The 12,555-nt window shown below is 58.3% G+C and overlaps 1 protein-coding gene across 1 annotated transcript in view; it reads right to left on the reverse strand.

Annotated features, from left to right (window-relative positions):
- Positions 1-12,555, reverse strand: part of EPHA10 (EPH receptor A10) — a 41,511-nt gene that overhangs the window by 13,713 nt on the left and 15,243 nt on the right. Inside the window, exons 4-5 of the mRNA XM_033004364.2 lie at positions 8,316-8,471; positions 7,223-7,564 (exon numbers count right to left, since the gene is read on the reverse strand). Coding sequence (XP_032860255.2) covers positions 7,223-7,564; positions 8,316-8,471 — 498 coding nt within the window. The remainder of the gene's footprint in view (positions 1-7,222; positions 7,565-8,315; positions 8,472-12,555) is intronic.

Below are 12,555 nucleotides of genomic sequence, written 5' to 3' on the forward strand. Positions count from 1 at the left end.
GCTTTAACAATTTAAACAGCCGGAGAGTGTGCCGGAGAACTGCACATACCAGTTCCCTCTATCTGAACCAGGATTGAAATAAAGCAAACTCCAAGCTAGTGATCATCCAAGGAAAGATGATGGCGGTAAAATACAACAGCTTTGAAATCTGTGGGCAGCTAGTAACGCTCTGACTGAACACAAGCAAGAATTCCTAAAGGCACCCGCCACCCATGTTGCTGCAGAGGGGTCTGAGCGCCAGCTAACATCCACTGCTCTGAACCTGCTTCCAAGGATTCCTGGGCAATCCAAACACAACCTTTGAGCAGGAGGACTGTAGGACGTACCAAGGCTCCTCCAGCCACCTCAGCACAGGCTCTGCCCCACGCCGCCCCAGAGAGCCGGGAAGGCGGGGGAGCTCCCTGCCCTCCCACTGCCAAGCACACAGCCTGTGCCCCAGGAGCTGGCTGTTTATTTCTAGTTAGCACATGCTCCATGCTGAATCCTCCTCCCCGGCATGTGTGCTCCCGCTTAGTTCATCTCTCTGTGCAAGATGCACTTGCCAACTATTCCCATTTTAACCAGGTTTGGCTCCAGACGAGCTGACTTCTCCCGCACGCAGCAGGCAGCTCGCTGTGCCCGGCTCCCCGCAGGCTCTCTGCCCGACGCCTTCGCTGTCTGCGGCAGCAGAGGAGGGTCTGCCTGCCCTGCCCTGCCACGCTCGCCTCCGTGTCCCCAGAGCCCCTCCGACCGCCTTCTCCTGCCTCCGAGCCGCTGAGCCGTGCCGGGCGGCCGACAGCAGTGGCCCCGCCTGCACCGGGCTCCCCACCCGCAGGCAGCACCCCAGCAGCTCTTCCGAAAGCCTCTGCCTCCCGCCCCGGCAGAAAGCCAGCCGGCCCGGCCAGCCCGGCTGCAGCATCCGCGGAGCCAGCCGAGGACACGGCATCCCCGGCTGCCCCGAGCCAGGCGGCACCGGCTCAGCGCGAGGATCTCCACGGCCGGGGCACTCACCGGCAGCGCAGGGAGGAAGGGGCTGCTCGGGACATGCCAGGACACCAGTGTCTTTGCAAAAAAGTGCTAGTCAAGAAAGACGCTCAATGTTTTAGTAGGGAAAATAAACTTTGCACCCGGTGCCTTGGTAGAAGCTTCTACCAGAGCTCCTTGTTGTGCTTTGGATCGATTAGAGAGAAAATTAGGATTGATTAGAAAAACTGACCTCCCCAGTGGCTGAACATGCCAAGTAAGGTCTTCACAGCTCTCCTGAGGCAGTGTCACACGCGGTCCTGGTCAGGGGACAGAAAGTCTCCTCTCCGGCCGAGAAGGCTCGGTGACGGCGGCTGTGGGCAGCCCAGCCATCAGCCTGGCCGCGGCCGGCGGGCCCGGCCCCAGCCCAAGGCAGGGGGGCCCCTGCATCGCCCCGGAAAGCGCCAGCGGCCAGGACACACCCGGGTGAAGGGGCTGCAGGGATTCACCCGTTTATACCAGCGGCCCTGCAGCGGGCACAGTGAAAGCTGCACGGGGAAACCGGCTGTTTCTAGCTTCTCCCAATTCCCCATCAAATCAGGACGTTTGCTGAACTCTGACCATCCCACAGAGACTCCTGCGGAGAGGAACAAGTCCCTGGAAAATAAACTTAAGTATCTGTGGAATTTTGTATTTATTACTTAGCTCATTAATCTCTGCTGAAGAAAAATTCCTCTTGGTGTTTTATTCATGATGATTTGCCCCTTGATTCCAAGTCCCTTCAGCTTCTGCTGAATGAGCAAGAGGTCCCAAAGGGCAGCGGGGAGCCCCCGCACACCGCTTCCCCCGCCACGGCCCGCCTGCGCGGCACTTGGTGCTTTGAAAAGCAATTCTCCGAGTAAATACTCTGGCCCCAGAGCTGACCTTTACGGGGATACTGTGTGCAAAGGAGGGGGAGCAAGCCCACCCGGCAGCACGAAGCAAAGCAGGAAGGTTCTCAACGCTCCCGCCAGGCCAAGCGGGACACCAGCCGCGTGCTGAGACCTGCCACCGCCGCGGGGCCGAGGCGAAAGGCGGCTCCGGAGACCTCCACGGGCGCCCACGGAGCAAACCTCGCCTGCCAGCACCTCGCCCTGCGGGCCTGCCGCAGGGTACCGCCCACGCCTTTCGCACAAGGGGGGCCCGCGACTCCTCCAGCACGGCGGCCCCGCGGTGCTGCCGCCCCCCACGCCAGCCGGCAGGACAGCGCACGGGAGGCGGGCAGCGCCAGCAGCACCCGCGGGCACCAAACCCCTCTGGCAGGGACCGCCCGCCCCGCCGGTACCAGCCCGGTGCCCTCTCGCGGCGCTTCAAGCACCAGTAACGAGTACGACTGGATCTGCACCAGCTCGGCACAATTTTGCTCCAAACCTTGCAAATTGCCGCTTATTCCCACTTCATCAGAGCCAGGCTTAGGCTAGCACAGGCTATAACATGGCATTTGGTGCTGGGGCGGAATAGTGAGAATGATTTTCATATACAAGGAGCGTTTCAATATGATGGAAAAAAAGAGAAATATTCTCAACTCTCTCCATCGATCTCACAAGCACACCCTGACCCTTACAGGCACGCTCGCAGCTCTCATCGCTGGACAGCGGGGTAACCCCCCCCACCAGCCTGTGGCCTCTGCACGAGCGCACGTCACCACGTGCGTTATGGCACGACAAGCGATACAGGCGGCTGAGCCCAGCCTGGCGCTTAACTCGGGGTTTGCTCCTGTAACCTAAGTTAAGTGCTCCTTGCTGTTTTATATGGTTCCCATCAATAAAATATCACACAGATGCCCTCCTGTATCTCTGAATCGAACAAACGCACTGAGGAAACCTGAACAAGTGGTCCTGAAAAGCCATCACAAAAAATCACACTCACTCAGTGATGGCTGTAGAGCAGAACTCATGGTACCTGCCAGAAAATCAGGCACTAGCCTCAAACATGTTTAAAAGACATCAAAAAAAAACCCCACACACTATAAAGCATTTCACACTGTGGAAAAAAAATGTGTTTCCCATCAATATTTTAAGCTCCCCTAACATTGCTTCTATTCTGAAAAAGCAAACATTAAATTATTCACCACCCTGCCTGGTTTTATAAACCCCGTTCCATTGTAGGTGGGTTTCCTCCTCTTAATTAACCAGTGTACCAGCAGCAAAGGCATAAAACTAGGTGTGGGCACCGCGTCCCCGCACCGAACGGCCTGCTGCACCCAAAACCCGCCGGGAGGGAGGACGGCAGGCAGGTAGAGATGGGGTTGAACCGCGAGCGCCGGCCGGCCACGCAGCAGGAAGAGCCCCTGTGGTGCCCAGCGCGGGTCCCGCACCCGGCCGGCCCCGGGAAGGGCCCCCCAGCTCTGCAGAGCCGGGGCAGCCGGGCAGACACACGGCACCCAAAAGCAACCAGAGCCCGGCCCCTGGGCCCCCTGCACCGCTCGCCCCGCGCAGAGCACGCACCGGGCACCGGCCCAGGCAGCTCCCGCCCCCGGGACCCTCTCTCCAAACCGGAGGAGCAGCCTCACCAGTCACCCCGCGGCTCCTCCACGTCCAGCTCTCGCTGCGTGGAGGGCACGGACCCCGCGCCGCAGCCCCTCGCCCCACGGACCCCCCACCCCTCCGGGCTGGGGCTGCGGCACCAGCGACAAGCAGGCGCAGAGGGCTCTGCCTGCCAGGACCTAAGTCAGGACAAACCGCTTCTCCCCAGTCTCAGGAAGGAGAACGCGCTTCCGCACTGGCTGCATTATTAATCTGCAACAGATTTAAAAGCCCTTTAAGGTAGGAGCTGATCCCTGCCGGGAATATAAATGACATCGTACCAGAGCGTACATTTACATAGCTAATGCAGCTCCAGTCCTGCAGGTAAACAGCTCCGTTCTCTCCTCAAACACTTTTATTTAGTCCCATGCTGGGGCCAGATTAGAAAAAACACAGTATTAATTTTGCCTCCTGCAGACTAAATAGCATCTTTTCTTTTCCCCTGCAAATACAATGAACAACTGCTAATTCCCTCTTGTGACTGCTGAAGGGGAAGGGCAGTGTGAAAGCTGCACTCAGAGCTATATTTAGAGGAGCAGGGATCCGACAGCTAAATAGGGTCTTGTTTCTTTGTTTAATTTTTCCTCCGAATCTGCATATCTGCAGCCAGAGCTTCCCTGCTGCTGCAAATGACCTCCCTGAGCCCATCGCATCGCAGCCACCAAGGGAGTCACTGCTGCTTCAGGCATCCCTGAAGTCTCCTTCCCCCTTAACTCTGGCCCCATCCGGCACTTCTGGGAGGGCTCTGAGGACGAGGGGCTCCAGGGCTGAGGACTCGCCGGCCGTGGCTGCCTGGCCTGCCGTCGCCGGCCACCCCGGCCCTGCACAGCCCTCCTCGCAGGGGGGCTCCTGCCCGAGAGCAACCAGCCCGAGCGGCCGCCTCCCCCGGAGGGGACCTCCTCCCCTTTGCCGACAGGCGCAGGTTTATCACCACTGTCACTTCTTGTCCCCGGTGCCAAAGCGAGGGGGACCGGCCCACCTGGGCACCTGCGGAAGGAGCAGCTCCCGCCTGGCGCTGCCCCCAGGAGGGGACACCTTCGGCAGCAAAAAAACTTCAGTGTTTCAAGAAACTTCCTGAGCCTCAGCTGCTCAGCTAATTCCGAGCCACCATCTGCATCCGGAGACTTGACAGCTTGACAAGAGACATTGATTTTGAACAGATTACGAGATTAATTATGCCATATTCTTTAGGCATATCTCAGCTCCTTCGGGAGTATGCAGTGTCAAGTAAGGGGTTGAGATCCCCACTTGCCCAGAGGAAGAGCTGTATTAAACAGACGGGCGGCCAAGGTAGGGCTTGGTGCCACGGACTTGTTGCTTCACTCCCTACAGAAGATGGGGCACTTGCTGCCCCTTCCCAGCCTCTTGTGCCCGGCTCAGACCTGAAGCTCCAGGCGAGGAGGCAGCTCCTGAGCATCAGTCCCACTGGCCTCTGCCTGGCACCAAGCAGGAGTCTCCAGAGGAACGGCTCGTTATTAGGGCTCGTTATTAGACCTCATTAAGCTCACCCCTCTCTAGCTTCTATGCTGGCTCAGGAATAGCCTGAGCTCAGGAGACAGGGGATCTTCCCAGAGCTAGATCCATCCTTGAACAGCAAAGATCCTAATGAGGAATGACACCTCCACTGAAGAGCAGTCTGCGGCACAGCATCCACCCAGCAGATTCACGGAATTATTGTATGAGGGAAGAGAAAACAACCACACACGCAAAAACATTTGATCAAGTGGTGGGAAAATTCTTTATAACAAGATCAAAGTTTAATGTCTTCAGATGAATTTGTTGGCCAATTCCTGCCAAGAGGTATGTGAGGATCATCTGTCTCCATTAACTGTGTCTTGGCAAAGGGTTTTCATGCAAATTAATAGCGTAACCACAGAGGAATAGACAAGGACACAACAATCCAGAGCTGATTTTCCTTAGACATAGCTAACAACCGAGGAGGGATCAAATCCGGCTGGCTGGCCGTGCAGGCAGCTGGCCGCTCTCTTCCCTTCACATAAGGGAACAGAGATGAGAAATGTAAAGTGAAGGGGACACTTACAGTAAGAAATTGTGCCACAGACCAGCATAGAGAGAGATTAAAGAATTTTTTTTGTTTCTAAAGAATAGCCAATATTTGGATTATCTATTTTAAGGAGGGGTTTTTATGAATGGGCTGAAAATGTTGCTTCTTTGAAGGTGCTTTTTTGTGATTTGTAAATTGAAACTGCAGCCGGATCACAGAGCAGGCTCATGCCTTCGGAGGAGCCCAGGCTGTCACCACGCTCGCTGCCACCCAGCTGAGGGACACAACGGGGCCACCGGCTCCTCCGGTACCGCCAGTTCCTCGCCTCCCCATGGCACCGGCTGAAACCCCCGTGGGGGGGTTTCACGTGGGTCCCAATCTCCCCCTCCTGCCCGCGCTGCCTGAGCACCACGCCTGTGCCCCCCCCACCGCTGAGCACCACGCCTGTGCCCCCCCCACCGCTCAGCACCACGCCTGTGCCCCCCGCCACCGCTGAGCACCACGCCTGTGCCCCCCCCACCGCTGAGCACCACGCCTGTGCCCCCCCCCACCGCTGAGCACCACGCCTGTGCCCCCTGCCACCGCTGAGCACCACGCCTGTGCCCCCCCCACCGCTGAGCACCACGCCTGTGCCCCCCCCACCGCTCAGCACCACGCCTGTGCCCCCCCCACCGCTCAGCACCACGCCTGTGCCCCCCCCCTACCGCTGAGCACCACGCCTGTGCCCCCCCCACCGCTGAGCACCACGCCTGTGCCCCCCCCCACCGCTGAGCACCACGCCTGTGCCCCCCCCACCGCTCAGCACCACGCCTGTGCCCCCCACCACCGCTCAGCACCACGCCTGTGCCCCCCCCCACCGCTGAGCACCACGCCTGTGCCCCCCCCACCGCTGAGCACCACGCCTGTGCCCCCCCCCACCGCTGAGCACCACGCCTGTGCCCCCCCCACCGCTGAGCACCACGCCTGTGCCCCCCCCACCGCTCAGCACCACGCCTGTGCCCCCCCCACCGCTGAGCACCACGCCTGTGCCCCCCCCCACCGCTGAGCACCACGCCTGTGCCCCCCCCACCGCTGAGCACCACGCCTGTGCCCCCCCCACCGCTCAGCACCACGCCTGTGCCCCCCCCCACCGCTCAGCACCACGCCTGTGCCCCCCCCCCTACCGCTGAGCACCACGCCTGTGCCCCCCCCACCGCTGAGCACCACGCCTGTGCCCCCCCCCACCGCTGAGCACCACGCCTGTGCCCCCCCCACCGCTCAGCACCACGCCTGTGCCCCCCACCACCGCTCAGCACCACGCCTGTGCCCCCCCCCACCGCTGAGCACCACGCCTGTGCCCCCCACCACCGCTCAGCACCACGCCTGTGCCCCCCCCACCGCTCAGCACCACGCCTGTGCCCCCCCCACCGCTCAGCACCACGCCTGTGCCCCCCCCCACCGCTCAGCACCACGCCTGTGCTGCCGAGCAAGCCAAGAGGAGTCGGGGTGCAGCTGTGGCGTGGGGCCCGCAGAGCCCGAGGCCGGTGCCCACGCCCCCCTCCAGCCCCCACATTCCCCCCCAGTGACGAGGCCACGGAACCGGCAGCTGAGCAGACCCGTACGGCCCAGGGACGAGGCGCACGTGCAGGACAGCGCAGGCAGCGGTTCTCGTCGTGCGCAACGGGGCGAGGGGCCGCTCCCCTTCGGTGGTCGCGCTACGCGGCAGCCGTACCTGCGGGGCCGGTGGAGACGTTCACCTCGGCGTACTGCTGCCCCGACAGCGGGCTGAGCCCTGAGACGCCGTTGACGGCCGCCACACGGATGGTGTAGTTGACGTGAGGCAGCAGGTTCACCAGGGTGACCGTCCGGTCCACGAGCCCCGTCTGCTGCGGCACAAAGCCCACGCCGCTGCCACACTGCTCGCAGCGGCCCCGCAGAGCCGCCGGGCACCGGCCACACCACAGGCTGTAGGTCAGGTCGCTCCGGCCACCCGCGTCGGCGGGCGCGCTCCACTCCAGGACCAGCGACGACTGCCGCAGGCTGTAGACCAGGTTCCTCGGGGCGGAGGGTGGACCTGGAAGAGGAAAAGTGTCTGTGCACGGGCACCGGGACAGCCGGGAGCTGCCCCGGGGAGGAGGGTCCCCCAGGAGCAGCGGCACCGGTGGGGGAGCAGGAGAGCGCGGCCCTGGGCAGCCGGAGCACATGGCAGCACGAGGGATACGGATGCACGGATGCGTGCAGAGCAGCGGGGACAGGGGCCGGAGCTTCCCCGCCGGAGGGACGGGTACGCAGAGCAAGGCGCAGCTCACCCAGTGCGTGAGAAGCGCCTGGCCGGACCTGGCACCTCCCCGGGGCCCCGGAGCCCCACCGCCGGCCGGCCCCGCCAGCCACGCTCGCTCTCGGGCAAAGCGGGAGCGGTTCTCCTCGCTGCGCAGGCGGTTGTACGACATCCATCACTGGAGGAGCCGGGGTCCAATCCAATTAACCAGAGGCCATTTAATTAAAATCTGCAAGCTATATTGACTAAGCGACTGTGCCCTGGTTTCACCAGGGAGTCTGCAAGCCCGGCTGCACGTCTGTCTCGTCAGATCGCAGGCCCAGCGTGCGAGCTCTGTGGCGTGGGGACGGCGGGGCCGTCCCCTCCCCGCTGCGGCAGCACCCGAGTGCCGGCACGGCCCCCAGGGACACGCGTGTCCCGGCGCAGCCCCCGCGGGCTCGCACACCGCGCTGGCAGCGGGACAGCCCCGGGCAGCTTCCCGGCTCCGCGCCGCAGGGCAGACACAGCGTCTGGGTCCCTGTTCCCTCGCCAATCCAGCGAGACGTACGTGTGCAGGAGGCAGACGGCGGGTCTGACGGAGACCTGGAGTAGTTCTTCTGGCACGAACAGAACGTGGAGGCTTCCTCGTGCGTGAAGCTGTGCTCAGGGCAAGGAGAGCAGAGAGGGAGACGGAGGGACAGCTTGTAAAATCCAGGAAGGCAAGCTGAAAAGACAGAAAGAGCGAGTTATGGGAAGAACACCGCAAGGTGAATGGGGAACACGTTTGATGACTGCACTTCCCTGTTCCCTGGGATAGCCTTTGCCTGCCACTGGCCAGCAGATAGCACCCTCCAAGCTACCTTCCCTGAGCACCTCCATGACCCTGGCACTAAGAGCGATGTGCCTTTGGTGTGACCCAGAAGGGACGTTTGGATGCTGTGGCTCTGCACTGACTTCCAGGCTGAGGGACTCTTTCAAGGGGCTGGAGAAATGGTCGGACATCAGCTGGGGCAACGCGTGAAGGGAGCTGGAGGTTCCGGATGGACATGGGGGACAAGGTGGCTGCAGAAAGATGCAGGATACGGAAAACACATGGCTTAGGGTTTAGAGCCAGGTGAGCAGAGCAGAAATGACATGGGAGCCACAGCAAGACTCAGCAACAACTCCAAAAGGAGAGGAATATTGAAAACGGAGAAGTTGGAGACCTCATCAGTCACCAGAGCTTCATACACAAACCCAAGTCCCAAGGCCATGTCACTGGCAGCTACAGCTTTAGCACTGTGGATTATACAGCAGTCACTGCGGGCAGTGGCTATGTGCTGAAGTTAAACAACAGTAGTATAAATTTGCTTTTATAGGTCATACACTAGCTTCCCTTATCCTTTGAAAAGTACCTCTGATACACAAACAAACAAGTAATTCACACAGCGGTCAGAGATTTGCTTGACCTTTACTACAAGCAATACTCCTAGCAGGACACCCAGAAGCTAGTTTTGCATGAAAGACTTATCACTTCACAAAAATAACAAAAAAGGCTGCAAAATTCCATAAAGCAGTTTGCAACCGCTCCAGTTTGACCTTAAAACATCTGAAAAAGCAGCAGCCTGCACATCAACGTGCGCCTGTCATTGCTGGGCAGCCCCTCCACACTGTGGGGTGACCCCCAGAAGGGCCAGCCCCAGGGCCAGGAGTTTGTCTCAGCTGGATTTCAAGCCAAACAGAAGCACTCATGTTTTGCTTGGCTCCTTCATCTTCTTAATGTGGTGCTGCTGTCTGCTATCCCTTCATCAGCTCCCTGAATATTTAAACTTAATCACTTGTAAAGTTCCTAGATGAACAGCTCCACTAACGCAGTCCCCTCTCTTATCATTTTTAAGGAGTTGGCTGCTGAGACTGTTCCTTTTAAAGCAGATTATTCCAGTGCACTCTGGTTCATTAATTTTTAGCATGACATAAAACTGGCAGCTACAGCTGTGATCTGAGGACAAAGCACTAGACGTAGCACAGGGCAGAGAGGATCCTTCCCTGGGATGCTGAAAAGGGGTGAACATTTACGGGGCGGCTATTTCACCTACCACAAGCCCTTCAGAAGTTCAGTGCCCTGCAGTCACACACGGGCAGGGCGGCAGCACCATGGCTGAGGTCTGCGCTCCCTGCGGTCCCTTCATCCGCTGGCACACCACAGAGCTGAGAGCAGCAACACACATGAGGTATTTTTGCTTTTCTTCTATAACAGACACACCCTTTCAAGAGCTGCCTAAAAGCCTTGCTCCTTGCCAGACAAGATCTTGTGCTCTCGTGTCACCCAACACAAGCAAAGCCTGCAGAAATGAACAGATTTGGGCTCCTCAAGCCCATTCCAGTTATGCCCAAGTACTGACGAGAGGCTTCCTTGTATCTGGAGTGGAAATTGCAACTTTCCAACTAATGTGGACTCAACATTGCATTTCTATGGCAAAACTGAAGGCTTAAATTGATAAAAAGGAAAATGAAAAAAAAAAAAAAAAAAACAAAAAAAACTTTTTAAAAATGAGGGAACCCAAATTAGCAGGTTATTCCCGGGCTCTTCCCGGCCGTGGTCCTGAGCTGAGCTGGGCAAGACAAAGCATTTGCAGTCACCCAGGCACGACGGGCAGCCTCGTCAGCGGGCTGCGGCCAGCCGAGCTGGTGACCCAGCTGGACACGGGGACCCGGCAGCCGTCACTGGGGCCGGGCAGGGGTGAGGTGCCCACGTGCCAGGAGCTCTCGCTGCTGTTGCTGGCTGCAGGGGAGCCCAGACACCCCCGCCAGCCGTCAGCGCCCGCCAGACAGCTGGAGCATCCTCTCCCGAGAGGGGCTGGAGGAGGGGCTTCTAGGAAAATACGTGTTTCTAGGAAGAAGAATTGACATTTGCTCCTTGATTTTGCAAACTCTCGGCAACAGCTGCTGCCAGTATGGGACTGGAGAGCCTGCGGTGCTGTACTCACCTCTCTCGTCTCACAGTCTGCACACCTCCAATCCCAGATAAAGCTAACCTTTAAAAGCATGGGCTTGACAAACACAACAGAGAAGTAAGATTAAGACAGCAAGCCGCAATGCATAGTAAATGTCATTCCCTACCTAGGGTGGTAGATAAAACAGGAAAAACTAGAAAATGTTTAAATTACTCCCAAAACGTCCAGCTTCCTCTTTATATTTGAGAAGCTAAACCAAAACTAATATTACATTCATATAATGGAGACACAGTTTGCTTTTTCCTTTCATTAGGCAGTACTGACCCCGATACAGGGCAGGAGTGTCACCAGTGGCCCACTAAAGATCCCAGCACTCAGTGCACAGCCACGTCCAGAGAGCAGAAGCCTGCAAGCACGTCCGACCACAGCGGAGGCAGCAGCCACATTTCAACAGAGACACCCAGCACGAGCGTGGAGAGCTTCTGTCTCTGCTGAAAGAGCCGCCGACAGCGAGCTGAGCACGTGCAGGCCCGTCCTGGGGGGGCAGAGAATCGGCAGCCCCCCAGACCCCGCGGTCCCTGCACACTGGGGACAAGATTTGAACTTCCCCCAACACTCGAGCGTTTCCTCCTGGGCTGGGCAGAGCAGGGCCAGAGATGGGGCTCGCTCTGACCTGGAACCGGCCCCTCTCCCGGGGACTGGGGGGCACGGGGAGATCCGAGCCCCGAGAGCGGAGCCGGGGCAGGGCAGGGGCTCCTGGGCTTTGGTGCTGCACATCAACCGCAGCCTCTGTCGGCCGCGGCCCCGGCTCCAGCTCCCCCCTCCCCGCCGGGAGCCGCCTGCCTCATTACAGCCCCAACGCTGGAGCAAGATTCCTGCTCGCACCCTCTGTCAGGCAGAACAGAAAAATCAATCTTGTTTACAAACTTGATGGGACCTGAGCACTACACCCAGACCATACGGCCACCACTCCTCGGATTTAAAGGTGAGCCCGGCAGTCACGTAAATTTGACATCTCATCGTAGGAAACTCAACGTTTTCAATTAGAAGCATCTTTCAGGCTGTTCCTCCCTGTTTTCTAATAGCTGGAAGTAAGTTTACAAAAGTGTCTGCCAGAAGGTATGTCAGATAATGACTGTACGGAAGAGCTCAGCTTGCATTTCCCAGAAACACAGGCACCACGACCCTGTGCGAGCACGTCCCACGAGGAGCCTGCCCGCAGCTCAGTTGGTGGGCTTACTTGCTAAATTTGTTCCTTGGTTGTCTGAATCTTACACTTGAGAAGAACAAAAGCGCCCAGCGCATGTGATGCATCATGTGTGCATCTCCATTTCTTTTCTCAGATAAACTCCCACCCTCTTCCACCTCATCCTACAAGTGTTTTTCTTGGTCCCCAGCTGGTTTAGGTGTCCCTGTTATTTCACAGTGCTCATTTTTGCAGTGGGTATGTGACAGCTCTCAGGAGGTCAGGCCATCAATTTACGGAATGAAACTCTTTTTTGTACACTATTTTCTATCCTATTCCTTGTCCCCTGGTGCTACCGCAACTTAATTATTAAATAATAAAATTCAATAATACATTCTCCTAGAGCCAAAAAGAAGCAGCTGGATGGGTCAGACAGATTAATTGCCTCTCTCCAGCTCCATCATCGCTGCCCACACAAGCTACTCCCTATTTACCAGGCGTGCCTTATTCATTTCACTGACAGAGAGAGTACATGTTCCCTCCTTGATATAACACTGTATGCACACACGATCAAACTAGTAGCAGAACAAGCACCATTGATTTGTGCTGCAGCTTGGCAGATTACCCAGCATGATGCACCCACGGGAAGTGTTTCTCTTACCAACTCATCTGCCGCAGCTCCTCGGACG

Source organism: Tyto alba, unplaced genomic scaffold, assembly GCF_018691265.1.
Source record: "Tyto alba isolate M040663 unplaced genomic scaffold, T.alba_DEE_v4.0 Super-Scaffold_20, whole genome shotgun sequence".
Taxonomy (NCBI): domain Eukaryota; kingdom Metazoa; phylum Chordata; class Aves; order Strigiformes; family Tytonidae; genus Tyto; species Tyto alba.